Genomic DNA, 14,740 nt, shown 5'->3' on the forward strand with positions numbered 1-14,740 from the left:
GAAAGTCTTATATGTAGCTGACCCTTGAATGACATGAGTGTCAACTGTGCAGGTTCACTTACAGTATAGATTTTTTTCCCCAACAAAATGCAGATCGAAAATCTATTATTTGTTGGATTCAAAACCCCACGTATATGGGAGCTGATTTTTTTCCTCACAGGGCCAACTGCAGGATTTGAGTATGTACAGATTTTGGTGTGGGGTGGGGCTGGAACCTATCCCCAAGTATATCAAGGGATAGCTATAGTCTAGTATTTTACTATTGTGTTATGACAGGGTTTGGCAATTTGGGAAAACGTGTAATATTTCTGGAAATGGTAGTATATACTAGAATAGAAATTTCTGTTTATTACCATTGTACAATTAAAACTTTGGATAGCTTTGATTGTTTTAATTGCCATTTACCATAAACTTGGTGTAGGTATCACTCTTAGGTAATATTTCACCCTCTCTCCATAAAACAAACTAGCTAGTCTTGACTAGGATTTATATCCTTAAGGGTTTACATAGACATAGTTTCAAACATAGTAAGGCATTTGTGGTAAAGGGAAAATATTTTACTTAAAGCCTATCTTTTATGCTAAATTTATTTCTTGAGGGTAACAAGATGTGATTAAGAGTTGTACTCTGAAATCAGACAGAATTCACTTTTAGGCTCTTTCTTAATAGTTTCTGCATGACCTTAGACAAATTACTAAAACGTGCCTTATTTATACTGTGAAGGGCATGGAGTAATTGAGGTGAATCTACCTCCTAGAACTGTTTGCGTGTATAATACATATAAAGTACTTAGAAGAGTGCCTGCTTCTGGTCACTTCTGAATGAAATACTCTTTTGTCGTCATTGTTGTTATGTTCAATGTTATAGTCATATATTAGCTCAGGAGTCACCAATTGAAAAGTAGTAATAATAACTAATACATATTAAGCATTTTGTCATACAGTAGACACAATTTGGGTGCTTTATACAAATTAACTTATTTAATTGCCCCAAGAATCCTGTGAATAATTGTTATTGTTTAAATATTATAGATGAGAGAAACTGAGTTACAGGGAGATTAAATAATGCTCTCTTAATCTGAGAGTTATTTAGCTATTAAATGATAGAGTCAGAATTTGAACTTGGGCGAGTTTGACTCCAGGGCTTAAGTACTTAACCACCACTGTATTACGTTGTGTCTTAAAGCAATTCATCTGTTAGCATTGCTTTAAACTTCAGTGTAAGGGCAAATTTTACGATAGATAAATGAAACCTCAGTACACGTGACTTCAACATACTGTATAACATCTTCGCACTTTCCTTCCTTTCACTCCATATTCTTTTGTTTAATACATGATATCGTTCTTGAGTTGTTCTTTATAAGTAGAATGAACACATGCCCTGGTTTGCTTAGTGTAGTCATACTTTATAATTATCGACAATACCTCCTTCACTCTCTTCAGTGTCCTCATTTGGACAATAAATCAAATGGCTACTCTTACCTATAAAGGCAGACTAATAACTGCACAAGGTTCACACATCAGAAGCGTGCAGCTTCCTGGACAAGAAGTTCAGTTTCAGGTTTTGTGTGTGTCTTCCTGCCTAACATTCATCTATTTTAACATAGCTTTAAATGAAAAAAAGTAAAGATGAAAACAAACTTAGTTTTTACCTTGGGTGGCTTTAAAAGTAAAAGTAGATGTGTATTATGACAAAAATTTGAGAAATACCTAGAGATGAAATCTGTTACTTGATAGAGAAGGAGGGAAACTTTTTGCATTTGAGCAGAGTAGCCATTATGCATAGGGCACTTCTGCTTCTTATCAAACCACACATTCCAAAGGAAAGAAAGTAACCAGCCTGAAAACAGAGTGGGGGTACCTTTCTGAAGGCAAATACAGACAGGGAGATTGAGAGCCACAGGCACTTTTTACAGCTTGTGCTTGATAGTAGACTGATCCTTACTCATGAGTGTAAGTGTAGGTTTTAAAAAAACAAAACTTTGCTACTCTTCAAAAACAAAAAAATCTATTCACTGGAATTAAAAATAAACATTTTTTTGGCTATCCTTTTTCTGTTTTAGGCCCCAACATCATTTACTACAGTTGATCAGATTTATTTATATGTGATAAAATTGCCTTTGTTAATTGTACATCTTTTGATATCTCCTTGATTTAAATTTTGTCAGGTACACATCAATAATATTTTCATTTTGACACTAGCTCTTGATTAGGTGAGTGTTTTGACTGTTCAGATTGTTAGGTGTCCATGTTAAATAGTATTTATCTAGTTTGGGTATGGGAAAAATACTGTGAATGTCATAATTTATGTTTTTTACAAAATTTTGTACTATTATCAAATCATAAAAGTGTATAAATGTACTTTGTGAAATTACAGAGAATATAAAGATAATAAAAATTTCTCATAAATCGCTTTCTCAGAGGTTGCCAGTGTTAATCTTTTTATATATAATTCTAATTTACTTTTTAAAAACTAGATTGAATTTTATTAAACATAGTATTGTGCAGTATGCTTTTTTTCACCCAGAATGTCATAAATATTTTCCAGCATCTGTGTTTATTCTTCAAAAGAATGACTTTGTATTGTGGCTATTTATTGTCTCATAACATTACCACCAGTCACTAATTGGACATTTATGTGTCAGGTGGTTTTTTTCAGTCTTAGGAATTCTGCCAAGGTACATGTACTTGTTTATACATCTTTGTACTGTTTTGTCTCCTTCAGGCTCAGTATTCTCACCATGTGATCCAGGAGATTCTAGGACACCTTGATGCTCGTAAAAAAGATGCTCCTCGGGTTCGGGCAGGTATCATTCAGGTTCTGTTAGAGGCTGTTGCCATTGCTGCTAAAGGTTCCATAGGTGAGTGCCAGTAAATAAAATGTGCATTAATCTGGTTCAAAGTGTTCTTTCAGTAATTATAGCAGTGTATGAAGAACTCTTTAAGAATATTTCTATACGTTTTTAGATGTACAATAATTTTTTCTTTTTGAAATTTGGGTTTGTGCAATTATTTTCAGGCTTCTTTAGTGCACAGTTAAGTATTTTCCTCCACATCAATTCCTCCTCCCTTTCCTTCTTCAAGGATACTCAAGGTTTTTGAGTATTCACTATATACTGAACATTGGGAGAATGCAGAGACAAGAAACTGATAGTGTACTTGTGATTTGACAGCTCCACCTAATACTATAATATGTGGCAAGCTTTGATCACATATCACAAAAAAAGCCAGGGTTTATAGAAGGGAGGGAAAATGGATTAGCATGAGCAAAATTTTATGTGGTCCTTTTTGGGTAGAATGTATGGTATTAGTTTAGAAATCAGAGAAGTGGCTTTAAAATTAAGTCGTAGCCAAATTGTGGACATATTCCTTTAGCTGATTAATAGTCCTTAAAGATTTAATCTTCATGAGAAATGTGCTATAGGATAATTTTTCTGGCAGCAAAATGTAGGGCACATTAGAAATAACGAGTTAGTGTCATTGTATCCATGAGGGAAAGAACTTGCCCTTGCATGGAAGCAGCAGGAATAACAATGTCAGGTTGATAGGATTTGATAATGGGTTAATGAGAAGTAGGGGTAGTTCAAAACTTATGATATTATACCTACATGTAACTACAAAAATGGAATAGTGCATATTAGAAATACAGAAGTTTGAAGGAGAATCTGGTTGTGGTTTCTTTGCTTGAAACACAAAGTGGAACTATATTATGTAATGATATAGTCATCCCTCGGTATCTGCAGGGGATTGGTTTAAGGACCCCTGAGAATGCCTAACTCTGCGGGTACTCAAGTTCTGTGTATAAAATGGTGTAGTGTTTGCATATAACCTATGCACACCCTCCCATATACTTCACATCATCTTTAGATTACTTACAATACCTACTGCAGTGTAAATGCTATGTGAATAGTTGTTACACTGTATTGCTTTTTTATTTATTTATTTTTTTATCGTGGGTTTTTTTTTCCCGAATATTTTCAGCCCATAGTTGGTTGAATCTGTGAATCCAGAAGTGCAGATATGGAGGACCAACTGTATTCTTTTGTTCTTTTATTGTCAAATAAAGGTGGGCATCTTGGATATGAATTTTCTATTTTATCTTGTAACTTAGAGAGATAAAACAGGTTATTTAATTGGAAAGTTATTTAATTGGAAATATGAAATAAAACATAGATGATACATTGAATCATCACATTGATTAATGTCTACTGTGTGTTAGGTACCGTGTGCTAGGCTCTATACATTTGAAGAGGCATTTAAACATGGCTACCTGTCCTGATGAAGCTTGAATCAAGAGTAAAAGGCAGAAATGAAATCCACTCATTAAAATAAAGTGGACAGAAGCAGTGATAGAAACACATGCAGAGAATTTATAGAACAAAAAGCAAGAGAACAAATGCAGTTAACCTGAATCTAATAAATTAGGTAGTTTCTGTCTCATAATTGAGGCATATTCTCCCTTCCTCAGTCTCAAAAGATACAAAATAAATATTTGATGCTTCTGTGAGCTATATTATATAATTTCGTGGATTCTTACCTAGCAGTTAAGTTAAATATTGTCCTAGTACACATTATTGTGAACAGATAAGATTAAATAGGTAGAAAGTTTTTGGTAATTCTTGTATGCACATACACATTTTTTAATGGTGGAACCAGAGATTCAAACATTGAGTTGCTCATAAATGCCCAGTGTTTATTGGTATAATGAGGGGGCTTTCTTAATTATTTCTCATTTACTCTTTTTTAAAAAAATGAAATAGTTAATAAATTACTATGGATTTTTGACTAGAAAATTACAAAAACAATCTGTGAAGAAATAAGATAATTGACTTCAAATATGCAATACTAGAAACATGTATCTTCTCACATAAGTGATCCTTTATAGGTCCAACAGTGCTGGAAGTCTTCAACACCCTTTTGAAACATCTGCGTCTCAGTGTTGAATTCGAAGCAAATGATTTACAGGGGGGATCTGTAGGCAGTGTCAACTTAAACACAAGTTCCAAAGACAATGATGAGAAGATTGTGCAGAATGCTATCATCCAAACAATAGGTGAGTACATTTCACTTTTCAAAACTGTCATATAAAACAGTGATAGACAAAGCTCTCACATAAAGTCCTGGACTATTTTGGTACATTTGTCAAAGATGAATGATAGCTTAAACTTCTGAAAACTTTATTTTCGAAAATAAGCAAGCATGACAATGGAACAAAGAACACTATGTTGTTCCATTAAATCTTCAGGACACGAATTCATCTACTGTTAACATTTTATGGCATTTACTTTTTCATTTGCTTTTACTCTGTCTTGCCTGCATCTCTTCCTCCCTTCTCTCTCTCCCTCTCTGTTTCTTTCTCTCCCTATGTGTGTCTCTTTGTGTATGTATGTATATGTGGGAATACACACATACACATGCGTATTTTTTTCTAAACCACGAGATACAGGAAGTTGCATACATCATGGCCTATTACTACTACATACTTTGATGTATTTTTCCAAAAAATAAATGTATTTTTTAATATAACCAGAGTTAAATTGTCAACATCACTAAATTTAACATTGATCCAGTACTTGAATCAACCCTTCCTATTTCAGTTTTATCAGTTGACCCAATAATGTACTATATTGACTTTTTTCCTTAAGTCCAAGATTCAGTCTAGGATCATATATTGCATTTAGTTGTAATATTTCTTTAAGTCCATTAGTCAGGAACATTTCCATTATGACATGGACATTTCTTAAGAGTAAAGTCGGCCGGGCGCGTTGGCTCAAGCCTGTAATCCCAGCACTTTGGGAGGCCGAGACGGGCGGATCACGAGGTCAGGAGATCGAAACCATCCTGGCTAACACGGTGAAACCCCGTCTCTATTAAGAAATACAAAAAACTAGCCGGGCGAGGTGGCGGGCGCCTGTAGTCCCAGCTACTCGGGAGGCTGAGGCCGGAGAATGGCGTGAACCCGGGAGGCGGAGCTTGCAGTGAGCTGAGATCCGGCCACTGCACTCCAGCCTGGGCGACAGAGCGAGACTCCGTCTCAACAAAAAAAAAAAAAAAAAAAAAAAAAAGAGTAAAGTCCCCCTCCCACTTTTTTAAAAATAGAAAATTCTTCGTTTGGTTTTGTAATGGTGTTTCCTTGTGATTAAATTCAAGTTAAATATTCCTAGCTGGAATACTACATACGTTATATGTTCTTCTCAGATTAGCACATCCAGAGGTACACACTGTAACTTGCTCTTTTTTCATTAAATTAATTTTGATCACTTAAGGCATTATTATATTCCTCCACTGTATGGTTTTAGTTTTTTCCATTGTAAATAATAAGCAACCTCTGAAAAGGCACTTTCAGACCAAGGGGGTATTCTGCTTTTCATCCAGACTTAAGGTTAGATTTAGCATTCGTTCATAATTCTTGTCTGAATTAGTCTTTACCATGATGGCTGCAAAATGATGGTTTTTAAACTCTAGCACTCCTTCCAAAACTATCAGTTGCCTCTCAATGTTCTCAATGTTCTATTGTAAGCAGGAGCCCCCTTTTCTACCTTTCTATGTATGTCAGAATGCATGTATTTGTTTATTGGCATGAACTCAATGGATTTGTGTTTTCATGGTTTATAATTCATTACTATAGTTAATCATTTTGATGCTCAGATTGTCCCAGATTTGGCTCATGGGAGCTCCTTCAAGACATCCCCCAACCCCCCTGAACCTTTTTTTTTTTTTTTTTTTTTTTTAAAGCACTGCCTTACTTGGGTAAGCTGTTCCAGACGAATTCTATACTTTCTGCCCCAGCCCTGGAATTAGTCATTTCTCCAAAGGAGCTGTGGTTACTTTTAGTGGGTAATAGTATTAGAGACTAATATCTGGATGCTAGTATCTTGGACTTTAATATCGTATACTTTTCTTTCTTTTTTAAATTTTCTTTTTTGTTTTTGTCCTGACGATGGTCAAAGTACAAAGAGTGAAGAGCTTCCTTAAGAAAACAGCCATGAGAATTCACATTTCTGGAAATGAAATAATCTGACTGTGTATAAATACAAATTCAAGCAAGCAAGCTATTTTTCTACTTTAACCTTTTTCTTTCAGTATTTTCTTCAGGATAGCCAGATCATATTTTAATATAACCACCTGCTTGCTATGATAATTTCAGAATTTCACAATTGTATTCCTGGGGTTTAGTACATAATTTCTAACCTAATAATAGTTTCAATTAATAGTAGAGTCGTATATAAATTTCTTCTGAAACTAGGCTTATGCCTTTTATCTGGGTAAGTTTTTCACTTGTGGGCTACTTATTTATAATAATCCTTTGGGATACTTAATACAGACTTTCTCTTGGTCATCTTGTTTTTAAAGTTTTATGGATATGCATACATGGATTGTGCATCTCCATTGACACCACCTATTTATTTATTGGACATATGCATACACCATTTCTTGTACTAGGGCTTCATGATACATGGGGCTCTCACGTTGTGGAGGCATTTGTTGATCTGCTTGGAGTGGTACCTCTATTTCATCTAGTTGCCGTCTCATCACATGTCTAGAAATTGTGCTCATTAAGGAAAATACCCAGGAGTGTCTCATTCAACACACTAACACAGAGTAGGCACTTAAGATTTTGAGACTGACTGAAAAGACAAAATGTAATAAACTCCATCGTTACCATGGAGTCATAATAAAGCATAGACATTCTAGTTATTGCTTAAAACAATTAGTATTAATGTATAGTGAACCTCGCTTCTGTGGTGACTTTTACATTTATTTGGATTATTTATAGATTTTTTGTGATATTTGAGGATGTTAAATCAGCTAATCTTGATTTCACAGAATCGATTTAAATGCTTTAATGACTTCTAATTAATTCAGTGTTACTGTTTCACTCTAGAATATTTAATGTATTGTTTCTTAAGTATTTTATTATAAAGCGTATATACAGAAGACTCAAGCCATATTTCTGTGATACAACACATTTAGAATAACATGTAAGAATTTAAAAAAGAGAGGAAAGAAATGCAGTGTGGCACAGTAAGATTTCTCTTTTAAAATCAAACTTTAACAAAAATCTGGTTTCCTTAATAGTTTCCTTTTTAATTTCTCAGTATTCTGGCAGTTGTCAGATCATGCTGTAGCTTTTGCACTTCCAAGTTATCAGGCTGTTGGCCAATGCCTCTTTCTTTTAAAATAGTGAAGAACATAGCTACCTGCTTTGTTCTTTTCTTCTGGACTCATTTCTGTTCAGTAGTTCAAATACAAACAGTAAGTGTAGAGAATGAGATGCTTTTGGTGACTGTCTGTCCTTAGAGCTAGTCATATTGAAGACTCCTACCCAATTTTAAGTTAAAAAAATAAAGCAGTTCTAAAGCATACATTAGTTGCATTTATTTCCTACTGTTACTATTTTTAGGTCTTTAATAGTCTTGTGTCTAATTAACATCAGATATAGTGGACTCAGTTGACCGTATGCTTGGGAGACAAAAATAAGAGTTTTTCCTTAGGACAATGGTTCTTAACTTTGTTGCACATTGAAATTACCTCAGGATCTTAGAAAAGCACTGATGCTTGGACTTCCGAAACCCCCAGATATTCTGACTTCATTATTTTGGTATGTAGCCTATGCATCAGCATGTTAAAAGCTCCCCGAGGTAATTCTAATGTGCAGCAAAGCTTGTGAACCACTGAATTAGAGAATACTATTCCACACATTTGAAAAGCATGAAGAATGACCTTGAATCAGAGATACAAATGTTGTTGAATACAGGGAAGTATGATAGTGCTTGTTAACTCCAAACTTTTACTGTAGTTAGGTGCTATGGTAAAGAGAACTGCAGGGTACTTCATGTCCTTGTGGTAATAACTAACTTGTTTGAAACAGAAGGTCAGTGTCCAGTTTTCTGCAAGACTGGGAATGTATCTAGTTGTATGGAAGAATTATAGAATAATAATAATAGCGTAGGCTTTGGAAATAAATAACCCTTATCTCAGGCCCTAATGTTAGCTGTGTAATTTTTTGGTGAGTTCTTAACTTCTCTAATCCTCATTTCCACAAGAGGAAACTGAGACAAATAAGAGAACCTAGACTCATAAGGTTATTTTGAGGATCCAAGTACAAAATAATTTCTTATTTCATAAATATGTATTCTGTAAGTGTTAACTACAGTAATATACTTTATGGAGATGGAGTCATGTTAAGGTTATGAGATTTTTGACTGCTAATGTACGTGGTTGTGGGAAATGACTTTTACCCCTAGGTCCAATCAAAATGATGAATAGAACAGTTTGAATTTGTATAAACAGATCATTAACTCCAGTAATAGAAGCTGAACAGTTATATTGAAAAGTCAGCTTGTTCTTAAAAAATACTAAAAATGCAGAAAGTTTCTGTAATGATGACATTGAATTTTAAGAAAGGAACATAACAGCCATGATTTGATAGTCTGTTCCAGTCTTTCAAAGAAATAAGAAACTTTTAAAGTGTGAGTAAATAATTAAAGGTTATAAATCTTTTGTGACCAGGAAGTAAGTATCAAAAGCTACAGCAGATAAATTTAAAATATTCTCAGAAACTAGACTGCATCAGAAAAATGACAGGTAAGTTATTTACTTATTTTTTACATCAGTTGAATTATGTATGTTGAATTAATTCACAGGGTTTGTAAACTATAAATTTGGCTTATTATAATGACATTCAGATATTTGAGCAATCCTGGAAAACCAGAGTAGTGACTAATTATTGACTTCTTTACCAATGTGTGGCCTGATTACTGGAACAAAAATTTAGGCTCACAATGTGTGAACTAGAGTTTCATCAGAAATACTACCAAAATATTTTTCCTTTTCTTTTCTTTTTTTTTTTTTTGAGGCAGAGTTTCGCTCTTGTTGCCCAGGCTGGAGTGCAGTGGTGCGATCTTGGCTCACCACACCTCCACATCCCAGTTTCAAGCAATTCTCCTGCCTCAACCTCCTGAATAGCTGGGATTACAGGCATGTGCCACCACGCCTGCCTAATTTTGTGTTTTTAGTAGAGATGGGGTTTCACCATGTTGGTCAGGCTGGTCTCGAAGTCCCAACCTCAGGTGATCCACCCGCCTCAGCCTCCCAAAGTATTGGGATTACAAGTGTGAGCCATCACACCCGGGCAATATTTTTCCTTTTTCTAAAATTCCAGTCAACTCAAGTCAGTGCTGGTTTGTCACTGTTATAATTATATAAAAAAGACTTTGATAAATTTATCATTTTATCTATCAGTCCATTATACACAGTTTATATTGTACCTAACTAAATGATTTTGTGCAAATGAAATTGTAATATTCTTTAATGTTACATGTAGCATACAGACTTGTCAGTGATTATTTTACCACATGTTGAAAACTTTGGCTAAAAATAATTTTGTACTATATGGAAAAGTAGACTTTTTCAATTTCTAAAATTTATCTTAATACTTTCATAGGATTTTTTGGAAGTAACTTACCAGATTATCAGAGGTCAGAAATCATGATGTTCATTATGGGGAAAGTACCTGTTTTTGGAACATCTACCCATACTTTGGATATCAGTCAACTAGGGTATGTTCTCAGACTGTAAATTTGAACTTAATCTTGAATTACATTTTATCCTAATGAAATCTAGAAAATGTTTAAGTTTTGTTTTTTTAAAAATCATTAGTAATAAAATTCCTATGGAAAACAGTTAGTATTATTATGACAGTAGATTGCTAAGCAATTGAATTAACATTTTTAGGCCTTTAGATTCATTTTCAGCTTATAAATTCTCAGATTTTTCCATCTTTAGAAATTGTTTGGCCTGGACATTGTGTGTGTGTGCACACACATTCAGGGTTAAGCTTCAAGTTTCCTGTATAAATTTTAAAAATTAATGTCAGTATATCAGAAATAGTGGCTTATTCCTAGAATTTTAGAACTGAAAGTGATTTTAAAGATTATGTGCTCTGACCCGCTTATTTTATACATTTTATTTGGTTTTATAACATGCTAAAGTTTTTGTTTGTGAATGTTTTTGTTTTTTTAATTTAATAAGGAAGTAATAGTATCTTATTCGACTTACATTTCTTTGACCATTAATTTGTTATTTTTTAAAATTGTTCTTACCTGTTTATTCATATTTGTTAAAGAGAGATTATACTCATCAGCTATGTTTGCAGTAATTATTTTCTCCAATGTAAAATGTCTTTTAATTTGGGTTGTTTAGTTGTCTGTTTATATGATTAAATTTTCTTATCATCACACGCATAGGACTGTTTTGAGAGCCAATAACAGATTTTTTAGTTTGATATTTTTGAAGATAATAGTTTTAATTCACATGAATTTTACTTTGGCATGTAAAGTGAGCCGTGACTTAAAACTGTTATGAAAATAAAATCTATTTAGCCAATAAGAATAGAATTTTAAAATCAGTAATTGGAGTAAATGAAGTAATATAAATGCTAATTAGTATAATAATTCCAGCTTTTTGTATATTTTAGGGATTTAGGAACCAGGAGGATTCAGATAATGTTGCTGAGATCTTTGCTTATGGTAAGGCATTTAAGCTAAATAAAGGACACACTTAACCTTAAATTACTGTAAGCATTAATTGAATAGCTTCATGTTACAACCTTTCTTTTCTTAAGTTACTGTTTATGGTTAGTATTTTATTATGTTCTTCATTTTAAAGATTATCCTATAAAAAATATATTTATTTCTCACTTCTTCTGTCATTGTGTTTGATCTTCATAATGATGAAACATACACAGGGCAGAAACTATTGCCGTCTTATAGATGAGATACCTGGGCTCAGAGACTGTGAGTAGAAGGAGTTGATGAGGTCCACCAAAGTCACTGGGCTGAAAAACAGAACTCAGATTTGAAATCCAAAGTTCTTTCAACATATTATGCTAATTCTTTCTCATACTGACCAAATAATTGCTTCTGATTGGGAAAATAATTCATTAAAATGAATATTTGCCATTTAAAATTTGAAGTGGCTATCAATAGCTGAAAAGGAAAAGTATACCCAGAACGAAAGGTCCTCTGATTATTTTCTAGCAATTGTACTCACATTTGATTCAACCATTGCTAGCACATATGTATCCTTTCGAAATCAGTATCTTTTAGATTTATCCTGGAAATGTTTACTATACATGATCTCATTTTTTAAACGGACTGTCTCATACCTAAGTGCAGAAATACCTCGTATGGTTTTATTTTTAATTCTTTTTAATTCTGTTTATGGCCCTTATCATATAGAAGTTTTGAATTCTAATATAGCCAGATTTATCAGTTTGTTCTATATGTTTTGTACTTTTTCATTTGTATCTAAGAACTCCATTCCTCCTCTGATGATATAAACGCTTTTGTTTGTATTTTCTTATAGCAGTTTTAAAATTTTAGCTCTCTATATTTAGAACTTTAATCTGAAGTTTATGTTTATATGTGGTATGATTTTCCCGGATGGGTAGACAGGTGTCCCACCGGTTTCCCAGCTGACTTATAAAACTACCTCCATCCTATAAATGCCCAAATGTAAATGTTAAGTATTCCATATATGTTTATAATCCTGTAAATATGTTGAGATCTCCCACCTGCAATTTAATTTGATCCTAAGCCTTTATTTATATTAGACAAATTTGCTAAGTAAATTATTTTGCCTTGCCATCCTGATTATACCATATAGTCGACTGAATGAATATCTATGTGGTATGCTTAAAATGTTTAATAGCAGCCGGGCATAGTGGCTCATGCCTGTAATCCCAGCACTTTGGGAGGCCGAGGCGGGTGGATCACAAGGTCAGGAGATCGAGACCATCCTGGCTAACACGGTGAAACCCCGTCTCTACTAAAAATAAAAAAATTAGCCTGGCGTGGTGGCAGCGCCTGTAGTCCCAGCTACTCGGGAGGCCAAGACGGGAGAATGGCGTGAACCCGGAAGGCAGAGCTTGCAGTGAGCAGAGACCACACGCCACTGCACTCTAGCCTGGGTGACAGAGCGAGACTCCGTCTCAAAAAAAAAAAAGTCAATCAAGTAACTAAGTACAACTTCCCAAAATGAAAATGTATTCCCGTTAACCAACTGCCTAATTTAAAATGAGAGAATAATTTGCAAACTTAAATTTAAAATTTGCAGGTCTTACTTTTACTGTTTGTCACCTAAGCTCCTTATATCTCTTTCATACTAAGCTTAACTTCTCTGGGCCTCAGTTTCTCCTTATGAATGAGATTCGCTAGAGTATACCTTACAGGGATATGGTGAGGACAGTTAATACATATGCAGTGCTTAGAATCATGCCTAACACGTGGTAAATGTATGCTGTTATTAACTTTATTCTCATTATGAATGATGTTTTTGTGAATTCAGCAAAATCCTACATTACTTTTTTTTTTTTTTTTTTTTTTGAGACAGAGTCTTGCTCTGTCGCCCAGGCTGGAGTACATTGGCGCGATCTCGGCTCACTGCAAGCTCCGCCTCCCGGGTTCACGCCGTTCTCCTGCCTCAGCCTCCCAAGTAGCTGGGACTACAGGCGCCCGCCACTGCGCCCGGCTAGTTTTTTGTATTTTTTTAGTAGAGACGGGGTTTCACCGTGTTAGCCAGGATGGTCTCGATCTCCTGATCTCGTGATCCACCCTCCTCGGCCTCCCAAAGTGCTGGGTTTACAAGCGTGAGCCACCACACCCAGCCAGAATCCTTCATTACTTTGCACATTTCCTTTATGTCTTCTCTGCAGGCTTCTGTCCATATTTTCTTTCCTAAGTTTATGGTTCTTATAAAACAATATGAGAATTTTACAAAAAAAAGGACTCGTGACAAAATTGTTTGCTTTCTTCCCGATAATCAGGTGACCTCTGGATATAAAGCAAAGACGATTGTTACTGCACTGCCAGGGTCTTTCCTGGATCCTTTGTTATCAGCATCTCTCATGGAAGACTATGAACTGAGACAGTTGGTCTTGGAAGTAATGCATAATCTCATGGATCGCCATGACAATAGGGCAAAGCTTCGAGGGATCAGGTAATATGCCATTTTGAAATGGATCAAATGATAATGTTTTTAAATTGCTAAATTAGTGTATTTAAGTATTGTGATTTTTAAAAATCTAGCATGTTCGGGTTTTATTAATTCAGAATTTTATTTAATTGGTATTGAGATAATTTAATCAATATATTTTAAGATAGCAATTTTTTGGAAAGCACATATGTACTCCTCAGAAGCAATTCAGTAGTATTACATACAGGCTTATCAAACTCTTAAGTGTAAATACAATTTTCCATATAAGATGTGATATTGTAAATAAATGTGCTATTCATTAAAAATGATATATTAATTTTCTCTAGAATAATACCGGATGTAGCTGACCTAAAGATAAAAAGAGAAAAAATTTGTAGACAAGATACAAGTTTCATGAAAAAGGTAAGACATCTTCTAAAAAAAAAAAAAAGCGTAGTGTAAATTACAGCCATTTGAATTGTTAGGTGGTTTTGTATTGATCTGTGACCTTGAAATGAAGCCATAGAATTTTGAAATTGAAAGACCTCAAGATGCCATCTTCAACCTCCCTCAAGTATAACATTCCTGGTGGTGTCTCCTCCAGCCTGTATTTGAACATTGTATTGTTGGGCTGCTGTAGTAGTTCTTAATTTCTTCTCTGAGTAAAACGTCTTCCTATAATTCTTGCCCTGGCAATCCTCTCCCACTGAAAAACATAGATACTGATTCCTCTTTTAGCAGCTCTTTTGTAGACAGTTTCAAGT

At 34.4% G+C, this 14,740-nt stretch overlaps 1 protein-coding gene across 11 annotated transcripts in view; it reads left to right on the forward strand.

The window, feature by feature from the left end:
- The window catches only part of EFR3A (EFR3 homolog A), a 102,543-nt gene that overhangs the window by 52,506 nt on the left and 35,297 nt on the right, over positions 1-14,740 (forward strand). For all 11 annotated transcript variants that reach the window (XM_073999462.1, XM_073999467.1, XM_073999465.1 and 8 more), the window contains exons 9-14: positions 2,725-2,860; positions 4,885-5,052; positions 10,447-10,561; positions 11,479-11,530; positions 13,828-14,000; positions 14,324-14,399. In XM_073999462.1, coding sequence (XP_073855563.1) covers positions 2,725-2,860; positions 4,885-5,052; positions 10,447-10,561; positions 11,479-11,530; positions 13,828-14,000; positions 14,324-14,399 — 720 coding nt within the window. The remainder of the gene's footprint in view (positions 1-2,724; positions 2,861-4,884; positions 5,053-10,446; positions 10,562-11,478; positions 11,531-13,827; positions 14,001-14,323; positions 14,400-14,740) is intronic.

The sequence above is a fragment of the Macaca fascicularis genome, chromosome 8, assembly GCF_037993035.2.
Source record: "Macaca fascicularis isolate 582-1 chromosome 8, T2T-MFA8v1.1".
NCBI lineage: Eukaryota > Metazoa > Chordata > Mammalia > Primates > Cercopithecidae > Macaca > Macaca fascicularis.